At 44.5% G+C, this 15,186-nt stretch overlaps 1 protein-coding gene across 5 annotated transcripts in view; it reads right to left on the minus strand.

Annotated features, from left to right (window-relative positions):
- Positions 1-14,598, minus strand: part of MITF (melanocyte inducing transcription factor) — a 302,090-nt gene extending 287,492 nt beyond the window's left edge. For 4 of the 5 annotated variants that reach the window (XM_043978245.1, XM_043978243.1, XM_043978244.1 and 1 more), the window contains exon 1: positions 14,320-14,598. In XM_043978245.1, the coding sequence (XP_043834180.1) occupies positions 14,320-14,423 (104 nt within the window). In that variant the 5' untranslated portion in view covers positions 14,424-14,598. Of the gene's footprint in view, positions 1-13,080; positions 13,162-14,319 lie in introns of those variants that run through there. The other variant, XM_043978247.1, reaches the window with a different exon arrangement.
- Positions 14,599-15,186: the final 588 nt, after the last annotated feature.

Genomic DNA, 15,186 nt, shown 5'->3' on the forward strand with positions numbered 1-15,186 from the left:
AGGGGGGGAGAAAAATTTGGAACTCAAAATCTTATAAAAGATGAATGCTGAAAACTATCTTTGCCATAATTAGAAAAAATAAAATACTATTTACTTTAAAAAGACTAATAACCATAGTAAAAACCATATTGATTTACATTAAAATCAGCAGGCATGTATGTATTAATGCATACATGGGACAGGCACTGGGCAGAGGAATGGGATGGTCCTAAATCTGCAATTTCATCAGCATAGAAAACTCCCTCTACCAATGGAGAACTGGTAAACTAACATAACTGTTTGGTCATTTATGGTTGCCTATGAACATTGATTGAGAGGTTAAGTGACCCATCCAGAGTAACACAGCTACCCTATTCTAAAGGCAGATCTTGAACTCAGGTTTTGCCATTTCTAGGGAGGATTCTATTCTACCTTACTCTAGGCAGGCACACAGGCACCAGGAATACAAAGACAAAATGAGACAGAGCCTGTACTCAACATGTCCCATTCCATCCAGAGAGACAACATGTACACATAAGGATGTACAAAGAAATATATGAATTAAATGCAAGATAATTTGGGTGGAAAGAAACTATGTAGCAGCACCTGGGGGTACCAGGTGCTTGCATTGAGAAAATGATTTACTCTTAAATAGCCATATATAATTTTTAGATTTAAGCAAGTTATTCAGCAATTTACAGTTTGGAGAAACACTAGGAAAATTTTAAGGTATTTGAAATTTTTTTTTTTAATTTGTGTCATCTAAAGGAAAAATATGTCACTGTCTGAGGGATGCCATATTTGGTGTCTGCTTGGGGGTAGGTGGTGTGTGGGAGGGAAAAGTTCTCCTTTTTAAATTTCTCTACCCAGTTTGACCTTTACTATTCGCTTTAGACAGGAAGCATGACCCAGTGGGTAAAACACAGGACTGGGAGTCAGGAGTTCTAGTCTATTTTTTAAGCCATATTTAGGCTTAATTTTTAACCCATAAGTAGAACTGGATGGAAGACTGGAATGATTATTGGACTAGAAGCCAGGAGACCAAGGACCAAGCTTTGGCTCTGCTACTAACCTGCTGAGTCATATCTGGGCCTCAGGTTCTTCAACTGTAAAATGACAGTGCTGACCTCAGTCCTAAGTCATTATGATTTTCAGTTTTCCAGTGGTTTTATTTTTACTTTTTTAGGCAATCTGGGTTAAGTAACTTGCCCAAGGTCACACAACGAGTAAATCAGTATGAAACTGGATTTTAATTCAGGTCCTCCCAATTCAGGGGCTGGTGCTCTATCCACTGTGCCACCTGGCTGAGCCCTGCTACCCCTGTTGTTGTTGTTGTTGTTGTTTTTAGTGAGGCAATTGGGTTTAAGTGACTTGCCCAGGGTCACACAGCTAGTAAGTGGTAAGTGTCTGAGGCCGGATTTGAACTCAGGTACTCCTGACTCCAGGGTCCTATCCACTGTGCCATCTAGCTGCCCCACCCCTGTTGTTTTTACATATTAAAAAATCAGACCACTTGTGCTAATGATCCCTCTTCCCCATAAGTGATCACTCCATTACAGGGATAGCTCCACAGAGAAAAATTGATATAAATATATAGATTTACTGATATGATATATCATTTTAGATACGTATATAGATGTATTTTGTGTGTCTACAAATTTAAATACATAATACGTGTATATGTGCTTGTAGGTACATACTTATGCATATGAACCTCCCCAGTTCAGGTGTATTCACTGTTAAGGGCTAAAATTCTAGCTAAACTGTCTAAAATATCTAATGAGTGGTCGCCAATAAATTATAAGCTTTAGCAAGAGTTAGACTTTTAAGCATTTATTAAGGAGAATAAGAATTTGGTAAAGAGAGAGAGAAAGGCCTAGATTCCTATCTATTAAAGGGAGAGCACATTTCTAGCTCCGCTCTCCACCAGCGTCCTCAAGAAAGAGCGCGAGACTGAGCGCCAGTCTCTTCCTTCCTCCTCCCACTAGCCCGCGTCACTTCCTGACTCCTGGTCTTGCCCTCAAAGACCTTCCCTTCATGGGCAGAACTCTTCTACAGTAAGTATCCAGCAGGTGGCGTTATTCCAATCGTTACATCACACAATACAATACATACAACGATCATTTATAGCTTCTACAGGTAGTAGCACGAGCATACGCGCAAGCAGAAACACGCGTGCACACTCACATTCCAGAGTCAGTTCTAGGGCCTGTGAGGTCCCCTCTTGCTGCTGCTCTAGTCCTTAGGTAGGAATCCCTGGGTAATGACAAATGAGTTTTTCATGTGAAATCCAAGTACCTTGACATATTATGTAAGCTTGCTGGATATAAGAGAGTCAGGAAAATCTGGGTGTGATTCCAGCTTCCAACACTAGCTGTTAGGTTGGGCAAGCTTACCAATCAATCAACATCTATTAAGTGAAAGAATGAAAGGCAGTGGGGTTACAAAAACAAGCAGGCAAGTTAGTCTCTGCCCTGATGGGGTGGGGGGTGGGGGGGAATGGGGGAGGCTTCCATTCTAAAGGGGAGAGGGACAGGGAAGACTACTCATAAAAAGGCACTAGTATCTGGTGGCAAAGCAGGGAATGGAGATGGAGACCTCCTTCAAAGTTAAGATTAGGGGAAAAACTCAACTAGAAAAGCTCAAAGTCCCAGAGGCAGAGACAAGAGCCTACCATGTTTAGTCCTGAGCAAATAATTTAATTTTGATGTGCTTAAGGTGGTGTCATAATCAGAAACTACAGCAGCTCCAGTAAAACGGGTTCCCTCTCTCATAAATGAGGAACCATCTGTATAGAGGACAAGATCAGGATTTTCTAAAGGTGTATCAAAAAGATCATCACGGGGTTTTTCAGCCATATCAACTAAAGAAGCACAGTCGTGCAATGGTTCCCCCGAGAATGGTAAATTAGGGAGTAGCGTTGCTGGATTGAGAAATGTGCAGCGTTTTAAAGGGATATTCTCATTACCTAACAGGGTTATTTCATACTTAGCCAGCCTTTGATCTGAAAAGGCTTGTGTCCTGTGACGTAGTAAGAGAGCCTTCACTTCGTGAGGGCATTGCACAGTTAGAGGGTTACCTAGGACCAAATCAGAGGCTTTTTCTACCAAAAGGGCTGTGGCCGCCACTGCTCTAGGGCAAGGTGGCGCTCCAGCCGCTACAGGGTCCAGCTGAGTTGAATAGTAGGCTATAGGGCGTTGGTGAGGCCCCAGTGATTGAGTCAGAACTCCAGAAGCCACCCCCCTTTGTTCATGCACAAAAAGAGTGAAAGGCTTACTATAATCTGGTAGTCCTAGGGCAGGTGCTGATAACAAGGCCCGTTTTAATTCCTTTATGGCTGAGAGATGCTGGGGATCTCTCAGCCATAAAGTTAAGTAGGGGAAGTGAATCCAGTTTTTCCAGACCAGAATCCAGACCAGAGTCCAGAATCCAGTTTTCCAGACCAGAATCCAGTTTCCTCCTGATGACATCTTACCACTTCAAGAAGACAAGAGAACTCAGAGACTTTATATGTTTTGTTAGTTTTTACTATCTCCTTTCTGTTATAATATATACTATCTGTAACATGTACTCTCTGCAGAGGCCCTCCCTTTGCAAGACTAATGTCAAAGCGGTCGATTCATGAGGACAAAAAAAAAAAATCACCCCTCTGGACAAAACTTTCCTCTCTTCCTTTTCTATATTGTTGTTCACATATTATTAGTTAGCAATAGTTATTATATTCTTTTTACTGTTCCATCAAGGAAACATTCCGTTTCTTGAGGAAGCAAAGGGGGGGAAATGTGGTAAAAAAAAAAAATGAAAGTTTTTTAACAGTCAGTTAGATAATGGAGAGACACCAGTTTTTTTTAGGACCACCCTTTTGGGGAGGAGACCAACGGCATGAGCTACGCACACCAGTCCGCCTGAGACGAACGCCAGATTGCCTGCTGAGCACTCGACTTCCGGGGTGCGAGCTTAAAAGGCAAGGAGAGAATGGAAGTGGGAGCTTTTTCCTGCTCTGCTGGTCTCCTGGCTGCGCTGCACAGACAGATGCTGACTGGAGTTCGACTGGGCCCGGCTTGCGGTTAGCAGCAGCACACTCTTGACTCGGTCTCTCGCTCTCTCCCCAAAGGTGGCCTTGGGTTTTTAGTGAGTTTTACACGGAATATAGACTAAGCCTAGACTTAAGACGATTTGTATTGTATTTCTACTTTCCTATCCTTCTAATCAACATCACCTTGTAACTACCATACAATAAAAGCTCTAACTAGAAAACCAGAAGCTTCTTCCATTTACTAGTCTGGGAGATAAATTTAGGGAAAAGTTAAGTAGGGGAGATTTATGATCTAATATCCAATTTTAAATCTCACAGTAGCTACCTAACTCTTAATCACTAAGTCATAGATAAGCTGTGATCTGTATAGGTGGAGGGAATTCCCATGCAGGAATTCAATGAAATCCTTTCTATAACCTCAAACTATAAAGGAAGTTAAAAGAATGAAAGCAGGCCTAAATGTGGCCTTGGCAGCCAGCTTTAAAGAAATCAGCCCTATATATGAAAGGACAAACCAGGGAGGGAGAGAAGTAACAACACAGTCAAAACAAAACCCAGTTCATCTTAGAGTTAGGGGGTTAATTTGTAGAGACTAACAAGTGTTAGATGACTCAGTTGGCATCAAAAAAGAAAAAAAAAATTAGCCAGATCCTTCTGTTGTCTCTACACTTCCATTCACAGGACTTAAAAAACAGCCTGGGGGCAGCTAGGTGGTACAGTGGATAAAGCACCCGCCCTGGATTCAGGAGGACCTGAATTCAAAATCGACCTCAGACACTAGACACTTTCTAGCTGTGTGACCCTGGGCAAGTCACTTAACCCTCATTGCCCTGAAAAAAAAAAATCAGCCTCCAACCTGAGAAGGTCATAGAGACACACACACATACATACACATATACCTTGCTCAGGTAACATTTTTTGGGCTTCATGAAAAGACATCATCTCCAGGAATGGTGGGAGTACTATGTACATGTACACCTCTCCCAAGGGAACTGAAGCTCATTGAGGCCAAGGATCTTTCAATGAAACAAAGGCTGTTCACCACTCTACCCCAGTCAGACCTATCTTCAAGAGTGTTGTGTTCAGCTCTTGGCTTCACATTTTAGAAAGGATGTTGATGAGCTGAAAGATTCTGTCCAAAGGGAAGCAAGTGGGATGGTGAAAGGCCTTTAGATCAGTGTCACTGGTTCAGAGCCCTAGAGAAATGAGGGAAGGTCGCAAAATGATGAAGTTTATGTCAGGACAAACTTCGTGAGGGCTAGGGCTGCCCTGCTTAAACGCCACTGTGTTAGGCACTCGAGATATAAAGAAAGACAAAGGAAGAAAGGAAATAAAACCAAAAAATTACTAAGATTTTGAAATTCACCAAGTGGCTCTGGAGGTGGTGGCTTGGTCCACACTGGCAGTCTTCAAGCAGAAGTGTAAGAGTGAGGACTCGGCAGCTAGGTGGCGGGGGCAGCTAGGTGGCGCAGTGGATAGAGCACTGGCCCTGGAGTCAGGAGTACCTGAGTTCAAATCCGACCTCAGACACTTAACACTTACTAGCTGTGTGACCCTGGGCAAGTCACTTAACCCCAATTGCCTCACTTAAAAAAAAAAAAAAGAGTGAGGACCCTTTCCTGGAACTGAAGTGGACTACATGGCCTAAAGGCCTCTTCCAACAAAAATGCTGTGATTCTAGGTCTTCTCATCTGCCCCTTAGTAGCTTGTACTCTCCCCATTCCAATGCAAACTTTTTTCTTGGGCTCAGATCAATCAATCAAAAATCAATAAAAATTTCTTTCACACGTATTATGAGCCAGGAACTTATACTAAAGGCTGTGGATAGCAAAAAAAAAAAAAAAAAAGGCAAAAGATAGTCCCTGTCCTCAAAGAGCTTACAATCTAATGTGTTAACTTGAAAGGACAGGGCAGTTGAAACAAGCACATGTCTCTGTCTCTCTCTCTCTCTCTGTCTGTCTGTCTGTCTGTCTGTCTCTCTCTCTCTCTCTCTCTCTCTCTCTCCCCTATTCATCATGAAAAGCTAGCTTGATTGGAGAGGGCAAAAGGGAGGAGAATTTAGAAAAAGCAGGAAAGAGCTAAACAAGTGCTATAATATAAACAGACATATTAGAGGAAGAAAATAGAGAAATAAACAAGAAGCTTCAGCACTAGAAGTCAAATTGTGGTCTGAATCAGCAGTTAGGTGGTGCAGTGAATAGAGGACAAGACAAGACCTTGAGTTAGGAAGACCTGAGTTCAAATCAGACCTCAGACTCATACTAGCTATGTAAACCTGGACAAGTCACTTAACCTCTGTCCGTCTCAGTTTCCCCAACTGTAAAATGGCAATAATACTCCCAGGGTTGTGAGAATCAAAGGAGACATTTGTAAAGCATTTAGCATTAGACCATAGTAAATGTCTGCCTCCTCTTTCCTATCATTATGTACTATAGTTCCTAATGAATTGCAGAGCATTTTGAGCATTGGTAAATGGAGAAATCTTAGTCATTTTTGTTGGTTTTGTTTTGTTTCATTGATTTACATATTTGGGTGGGTTTTATATATATATATCCCAATGCTTAGTACATAGCAGGTGCTTAATAAATGCTCGTTCATTTGACTTATTACTGGGGGAGGAGATATTTATTAAGCACCTACTACATTCCAGTCACTACATATGCTTTACAAATATTCTTATTTGAACTATTGCAAAGAGCTCTAACATTTCTTTTCCCTCATCTTTCTCAATAAAAATGATGGTGTTGTATAAATTCATGTCCATATAATAACGCATATGAGATGTTTAAATTACTTGGAAAGAATTATTTTAAACTGCATGTGTTTCCCCAAAGTGGGTAGCTACTGCATTTAATATAGTCACAGCATCTTCTCAACTCTCCTCTTCAATGCACACACATTTAAAATTTAATCAAACACTCCTATAATTAACTTGTATTATAAATGCCTTACACAGCAGAGGGGCACTTCCTAATTTGGAATAACAAAGGTTAGAATGGATGATCCCAATGGTTCCCTTGGGCTCAAAGTCTATGGATCTGGAATCAAATAGCTTGGGTTCAAACTCTTCCTCTGATGCTGGCTACCTGTCTAACCTTGGGCAAGTCACTTTGTACATCTCTGGGCCTCAGTTTCCACATCTGTAAAATGATGGAGTTGTTCTCCATGACCTCTGATGTCGCTTCAAGCTTGAGATCCAGGACTCTAAGTCACCTCATCTTTCCAAGCCTCAGTTTCCACATCTGTAAAATAAAGGACTCCAGGGTCCCCTGAGGTCCCTCCCAGGTCCAGAGCTAGGATCTTATGACAATTCCATATGCTGAAAAAGTCTCTCCTGGTTTCCTTGGGTCTGATCAGGAAAACACTGTTTCTCTGATAATGTTTTCTAGTTCTCAAAAACAAAAACAAAACAAAAAAAACAACAGTCCGTTCTGAAGCCATTACAGCCATGCAGTTGGAGGAAGAAGCTTTAGTAACTTTGATTTGTCCCAAGATACATTTTTTTACACTGAGGTCCTGTTTCTGACTGTAAGCACATGTGACCTGTTCTAAATAAAGGATATTTTCCACTTCTTGCACAACTGGAACAGATACCAACATCAGCCTGAGCAAACTGCATTGTAACTCAAAGGGAATTACAAAAACCACTCAACGCAGTCCATAAATAACTAATTTGAAGGGGGGGGGGGCAGGGGTCGGAGGAAAGTGGTATCTCCAATAAGATAAAAGAGCCAAGTCACACTCAGAGAACTCGTTTAATCAAGTTAATATAATCAAACTATCAAATCAATTTACATAATTAAATTGAGTACAAGAGGAGCTACAACATGACAGATGTTCAAATCATTTCAATTCTGCTTCAGAATTAGATGACCCTGGGTAAGTCATTTCAACTTTATCTGCCTCAGCCAGTCTTCCTCATTTGTAAAATGACAATAATAAAAATAGTACCTACTTCGAAGGATGGTAGGATCAAATGAGCCGATAATTAGCATAGTATCTGTTCCAAATCAGATCATTAGCGGGTGATGATTGATGTAGAACTAAAAGGCAAGGCTCTGAAATCTTTAAGGAAGTGAAGAGCAACAAATGAGAAAACACTGAATTTTAGAGATGAAAGAAGAAACTCTTATCGTCATGCCTGCTGTGACCCCCCCTCATTTTATAGATAAGGAAAGGGAAGTATCTTGCCCATGGTCACTACCCCCGTTGGAATGTGAGCCCTGTGAGAGCAGGAGCTGTTTCCTGTCTATCTGTAGATGCCCAACACCTAGTAGACACACAGTAGGACTTAACAAACACTTGTTAAATGAACTCAAATCAAAATAAAATTAATCAGTATGCATTTATTAATCTCCTACTGTGTGCTAGGGGCTTTGGTGCAAAGATGAAAACTAAATAACTCACATAAATCAAGGAGTTTACATTCCATGTGGAAAGATAAGACATCCATATACTATAATAATAGCCAGGGATTATATAGCACCTGACACTTTAAAACACTTTACAAATATCATCTAGCCTGGTCTTCACAACAACCCTGGGAGGTCTTATAGATGAGGAAACTGAGACAGACAGAGGTTAAGTGACTTGCCCAGGGTAACACTACTAATACGTATCTGAGGCCCAATTTGAACTCAGATCTTCCTGACTCTAGGCCCAAGGCTCTATCCACTAAGTCACCTAGCTGCCTTTAAAAAGAGAAAAAAGTTCCCATTTTGCAGTTGAGGAAACTGAGACAAAGAGAGATTAAGTGACTTGACCAAGGTCACAGCTAGTACATGTCTGAGGGAGGATTGGAATTCAGGTCTTCCTGAGTCCAGGCCCAGTACTGTATCCACTGTGTCACCAGCTGAATCTAGAGGTTGGCGGTTTGTTGCTCTAATCAGGCAGCGTACAATGAACAGAGAAATGATTCGGAGGCAGCCAAAGGAGTGGGTTGGCTGGAGAAACTCACCAAAGGTGTAGCCACCAGAGGAAGGAAGCACCATATCTGGCTACTTCCTATTTTAAAGATCTTTTTTTTAATTGGAGGGCAATGAGGGTTAAGTGACTTGCCCAGGGTCACACAGCTAGTAAGTGTCAAGTGTCTGAGGCTGGATTTGAACTCAGCTCCTCCTGAATCCAGGCCCAGTGCTTTATCCACTGTGCCACCTAGCTGCCCCCAAGTTATTTTTTACTAACAAGGTGCTTTGCAGGGTTGTTTCTACACTACACTGAAGGACTGCAAATGCTGTTAACACCCTAGAACAAAGCCCCAGGTCAACCTGTGCTAGTTCCACCTCTGCCCCTTCATTTTTCAGATAAGGAAACTGAGCCCTGGGGGAGGTGCAATGATTTACCCAAGTTCACACAGGCTCTAAATTCAGGATTCTTTCATTGAATTATGCTGCCCACATGAAGCTTAGTAAAGGTTACTATGCAAATGAAACAAATTTTAGCTCTTCCTTATCTCAGATGAACAGCAAGCTAAATAAACCAATAAACAAAGTAGATAAAAGAGAAAAGAATGACAAGGTTAAAAAATAAACAAAAACCTGAGTCTTAAAAGTATATTAACAATGGAAATGTTTTACATAATTGTACATGTTTCACCTGTATCAGATTGCCTACTGCCTCAGGGAGGGGAGAGGAAAGTGGGGAGGGAAGGATAGAATTTGGAATTCAAAACTTTAAATAAAAATGTTTTTCAAAAAAATAAAAGTATATTAACTACCCCAGAGCCCCTGAATGCTTAACATCTGAAAAATTAGCATTAGAAATATAGATTATCCACAAGAACTCAGAAAGATAGGGAGATGCTAAAGCATTTGCATATGGGGTTTTAAGCCCAAACATATAGACAGACAGAGGGGACTTGGCTGCTAAGAGCTCATTCACCGGTTCCCAATTTATTTCCCTGACTCTGCAGATGTTCGAATTCTGGGCTACTCTTGATATTCAGCACTTTTAGTCTGCTGCCATTCAGAATTCATTCTCAGGGACACACAAATGTTTAAACCATCTCATTGGGTGCGTCAAAGTAGAAAACAATTCTTTTCTTTATAAGGCTTTTTTTTTTTTGCCTCCTTTTGCTCAAAACCAGTGACTTGGCATGTTTCATGTGACCAAATGGATTCTACATTAGCCCAACAACTTAGCACTCCTAAATATAGGGAGGACTGGGTTGGAATAACAATGTATCTCCTTATTAAAAAAAATAAAATAAAATACCAGGCAGCTTAAAATTTAGCCAAAATACAAGAAAATACATATTTTTCAAAGCATGGGATTTCTGGAGACTACAACTACTGCATTGACTGTGGATTAGCAGAGATAATTCTTAATGTTATTTCTAATAATTCTAAATGCTACCCCAAAAATGAGAAAATAAAGTGATACCTCATAGAGTACTTGAAAGAAAGTTCAAATGAAATGAACACTTTGAGCATGACTGACGGCACAGAATTAAATAGATGCGTTCAGAGCTATAACTAGGCCTTCTGGTGCCCAGAGCAAATTCAATTGACTGTGGGAAGTCAGACACCCTGGTAAGGTGTCGTTGGAATGTCAGAGGGGATAGCTGAAGCTCACAGTAGGGAAAGGTGGGTTTAGGAAACAGGGGACCACAGCAACAGGACCCTTAGGGATAATGGGCTGGAATAAGGTGAAGGACTGGGGAATGGCCAAACCAGGAGAGTCGGCGTGTCAGAGAACCTCTCTGGAGAAGAGGCGGATTCCCAGGAAGCAGGCAGTTCTCAGTGCCCTGGGAAAGTCCTGGTTCTCCAGACCATGTTACAGCTTCAAGAGATATTAAAAGGATAGAGCAATATAAGCTTCTGCTCTCCCTTCTGACCTGCCCAACCAGGACTGACGAAAGGAGAGAGAAAGAAAAAGAGAAGAAATAGAGGAGGAGGACAAGGGGTACAAAGGGGACAAGGGAGCTTGAGAAGATGAAGAAGGAAGGAAGGAAGGAAGGAAGGAAGGAAGGAAGGAAGGAAGGAAGGAAGGAAGGAAGGAAGGAAGGAAGGAAGGAAGGAAGGAAGGAAGGAAGGAAGGAAGGAAGGAAGGAAGGAAGGAAGGAAGGAAGGAAGGAAGGAAAGGAGGGAGGGAGGGAGGGAGGGAGGAAGGAAGGAAGGAAGAAAGAGATGTCCTAGGAAAGAGTAGAATCAAAAAAGGTGGGGGAAGAGGGGAAACACCCTGAACAAGTGAGGCCCTGATAAAATAACACAACAGATGTAGATGACAATGCATTATAAAACTGTGGAAGAATTATAGGAGATTTTTGACAACTCGATGTACTTCTTCACAGATTTTATTTTGCTAGTCGGTTTCCAAAACCATGTGTCTGCTCCAGAAACAAATTTTGTGACAACTTTTTAAATCGAATTCCTCTACAATTCTGCCCTGCATTTCCTTTTAACCTCAATTCCTGATGCTATTTGCCAGCCCCTTTCCCCACTCCCCAAGAGATTCACTTGATTCTTTACCTGGACAGTGTTAGGTTCTCAGAGATAAAATAAATGCTGATAATTACAGGAACCAACTTTCAGAAAGAAGTTTCTGAAAAAGTTTAGGCCCCAGATCGATTGAACACATCTCTATGGAATGTGTAAGTTCCTTCCTTGAGGAAAGGGACAGTTGTCATTTTTTGAATCTTCAGTGCCTGGTAAGAGCACTTCAATAAGTCTATGGCAAATTCAAATGAATTGCAGCTTCCAAGATATGATGTTCATTTACTCTTTCAGGCTCATGTATTATCTATTTGCCCTCATCGGAAATAAAAGTCCAGTTAACGAACTTGTCCAAAATTCCACATATACCCAGAACCGCAACACGCTTCCGCTCTCTAGGCTGTGTTTTATTCCAGCAAAGAAAACAAATGGACCTGGACCTATATGTCGCTGACTTCTTCAGCTAAGGCTAGATAACAGCTCTAGATGAGAATACCCAACAATCCTCTTTAAACAATATTAGCCTGAAGCCCCACCCCCAACAGGCAAACACAGACATCTATGCTCACTCCAATGCTGGGCTTGATTCTCCTAACTAACCTCAGATAACATTTCTTCCCAATCTTCTTTTTTAAGCATTTATAAACAGACTGATTCAGCAGCACTGCTTGCTGGGTGTGCTACTCACTGATTTCTCCTCTACAATTTGGATTCAGAAGCTTGCTAAATCCATCGGGAAAATAAATTCAATTCCATTAGAACATGCCCCATCCCCCTTCCTCTTCCGAATAATACCACCACCAGAAGGTGACAGGGATTATACAATGTCCCTGGATGGGTCTGACTCCCACTACAGACTGCGTTTTCCCTCTGCCTCTCACTACTAGCCAGTTCTACACAAGACTCTTCTAACAGTTGGAGTGTGTGTGTGTGTGTGTGTGTGTGTGTGTGTGTGTGTGTGTGTATGGGGGGGGGGGAGACAAGGACATAAGTGAGGATGCCAGAGCTAAAAGATTTCCCAGTAAGCGTCTTATCTTATCTTGCAATTGAAAACACAGTCTCAGCCATCCCAGCCACCACTGTCCACCCTTCCACCTGGTCAACACTAGGACTTGGATGGGGGTGGGGGGAGGGGAAAGGGAGCAGAACTAGCAAATCAAAGGCAAAGGTGCCAGATTCAAAAGGATAGTCACCCAGTCAGTCCAGGGAAGCTGGTGGGAAAGGGTTTAGAGAAGGCGGCAGCTAGGGAGAAGGGGGTCTCTCCATTCAAAGGGAGAGGAAGCCATCACCTGGTCCGCTTCAAACCCCGATTCCACCTCTCTCTGTAAACCCCAAACAGCCAGCCAGGGAAACAGTTTTCAGCTGAGGGTGAAATAGGAGACAAGACAAAACAGGAGAACCCAAAAAGCTGGATCCCACCTTCGAACCAACTAGCCCAAAGATATCACTTTTCTCACACCTTGGTTTGAATGGGAGGACCTGACTACAGCCAGGTAGGCATAGCCAGAGTCGTTCCTTGGGGAACAGAGCTGACGAAGAGCACACTTCCATGAGACTCCAGCCCCGACCTGATCATCCTCAGGCTTACCTTACCCAGAACGTGGGGAGGAGGAGAGCCGGAGCGAAACTCACCTGCGGGATGTCAGGGGCGGGTTTTCTCGCAGGGGCAGGACTCCAGAGGGCTGACTGGCAAAGAGCTGGTGGCCGCCCCCTTGCCACGGCTCCCTCCCACCCAGGCCCCAGAGCAGGCTTGGTTCAGACAGGAGATTCTCGGGTTGTTCCATCACTCCCTCCCCTAGACTTGGGGTCCGTGGCTCCGCTTTCACTCCCAACTTCTCTGGCCGGGGCTGGGTCTCCAGACCCGACGTCAGGAGCCTCTGAAAACTCTTTTCCCGGCCTCACCTAGGATTCCAACCCTACACAGCGCCGGCGCCTGGGTCTCCGGGCTGAAGGGGGCGTCCCAAGGTCCAAGGTCCTCACTAGAGGACCAGGAGGAGGAGAACTATCCTCGAAGGATGGTCTACAGCAAGAGAATCCCCAAGATGTGTGTTCTCTCTTCGAGGCAGCAAGGGGGAGGGGCAAGTGTACCCCAGATGTGAACTCTGCCTACAAAGCGGGGGATGGGCGGAGGGGTGTGACGCACCCCAGATGTGCATCCTTTTTGCATACGTGAAACAACATACCCCATCTTCTCCGCATACCCCAGATATGCATCATCCTTAGAGGAATAGGGGACCACAGCAACCAGACCGAAGGGGTCTCCCTTCCATAAAGAAACATACTCCCCCAGAGTCAAGCTTTCTACGAGAAGATGAGGAAAAGACACCCCAGTGATACATTCTCCCTACAGAAAAATGGGATCAATGTACTCCAGAGATTCATCCTCCTTCAAGAAAGGGGGGGGGGAGCAAAGTACTCCAGATATACATCCTTCCTTCAGGAAAGTAGGGGGCAAGATACCCCAGAGAAGTATCCTTTCAGAAAAGTGAGGGCAACATGCCTCCCTGCAAAGAACGGGGCCAGGCATGCATGGGGGGGGGGGGGCAACAACCCCCAGATGCGGGGTAAGCCCACGGGAGAGCAGCGATCCTCACAGGTGCATTCTTTCTTCTAAGGTGGGCGTCTACTCTAACCGTGCTTTCCCCATTGGGGGCCCCCAAATTGGACGCGTAGCCAATCTGCGCTCCGGACAGTGTCGGGGAGTTTTTTTTCTCCGCCTTGGGGCAAGGGCACAGGGTCCTTCGCGAGGGGACTAACTGTCCTTGTCTTCGGGACGCGGCCATGGCACTCCAGGGGAGAGGGGTACCTCCCCCCAACTGGGAAGGAGAGGTCCTCCTCTCCCCTCCCTCCCTCCCGGCAGCTGTCACTCACCTGCATTTCAGAGGCTGACTCTTCAGTTCGTAATAGGTCTTGGGCTCCTCGTGAAACTCCTCCCCGACTTCGAAATCCGGCACGATCCCTGATTCGGACTGCATGGCTCCTGCCCGCGCGGCGCCCGGCTGGAGCGGAGCGCACGCACGAGCCGAGGCGCAGCAGCAGCAGCCGCAGCAGGAGCAGCGGCAGCGGCAGCTGAGAAGCCCGGGGGCGCGGCGGGGAGGGGCCAGGGACGGCGCCCGGCGCCCCCTCGCAGTGCCAGCCACAGCCCACTCCCTCCCCCCTGTCCTCCCCTGCTCCCTCCGGCTCACTTAGTTTACACACTCTCACCCGGAGCGGGCGGGCGGCTGTGCTCTCCCTGGGAGCTGTAGTTCCACCCGGGGCCCCACTATCCACGCCAGCCCGGAAAGTGGCTCCCCCGAAGACTACAAGTCCCAGCAGGACGAGCGGCCCCGAGGCAACGTAGTGGACACCAGCGTGTGCAACTCTTGTTTAGACTCTTTGTCAATGTCAGGGGCTCCCTCCTCCCCCCTGCTCCCCTTTTCTATCCCTTTCCTTCTCCCCCCCCCCCACTTCTGTCTATTGCTTCAAGGTTGGGAACTTTAGTCTTTAATAGTAATGGACGCTGCAGTCTGTCCACTTGCCGTCACCTCCCCCCCGCGGGGGGGCTCAGATATTTGGGTTGGCGATGCAGATCTCTCCCCCCCACCACCAGTTTTTAAGTGAGGGTGGAGGGAATGGCTCATTAAAAAGTGGAAGTATTGAGCCCTGCCTTAAAATCAAAAGGCTTCCTCCCAGCCAGCCGGGATAGCTGGACTGCCGCGAAATATCTAGCTGTCCCAGTTCAGGACGCGAACGAAAAAA

The sequence above is a fragment of the Dromiciops gliroides genome, chromosome 1 (genome assembly GCF_019393635.1).
Source record: "Dromiciops gliroides isolate mDroGli1 chromosome 1, mDroGli1.pri, whole genome shotgun sequence".
NCBI classification, from domain to species: domain Eukaryota; kingdom Metazoa; phylum Chordata; class Mammalia; order Microbiotheria; family Microbiotheriidae; genus Dromiciops; species Dromiciops gliroides.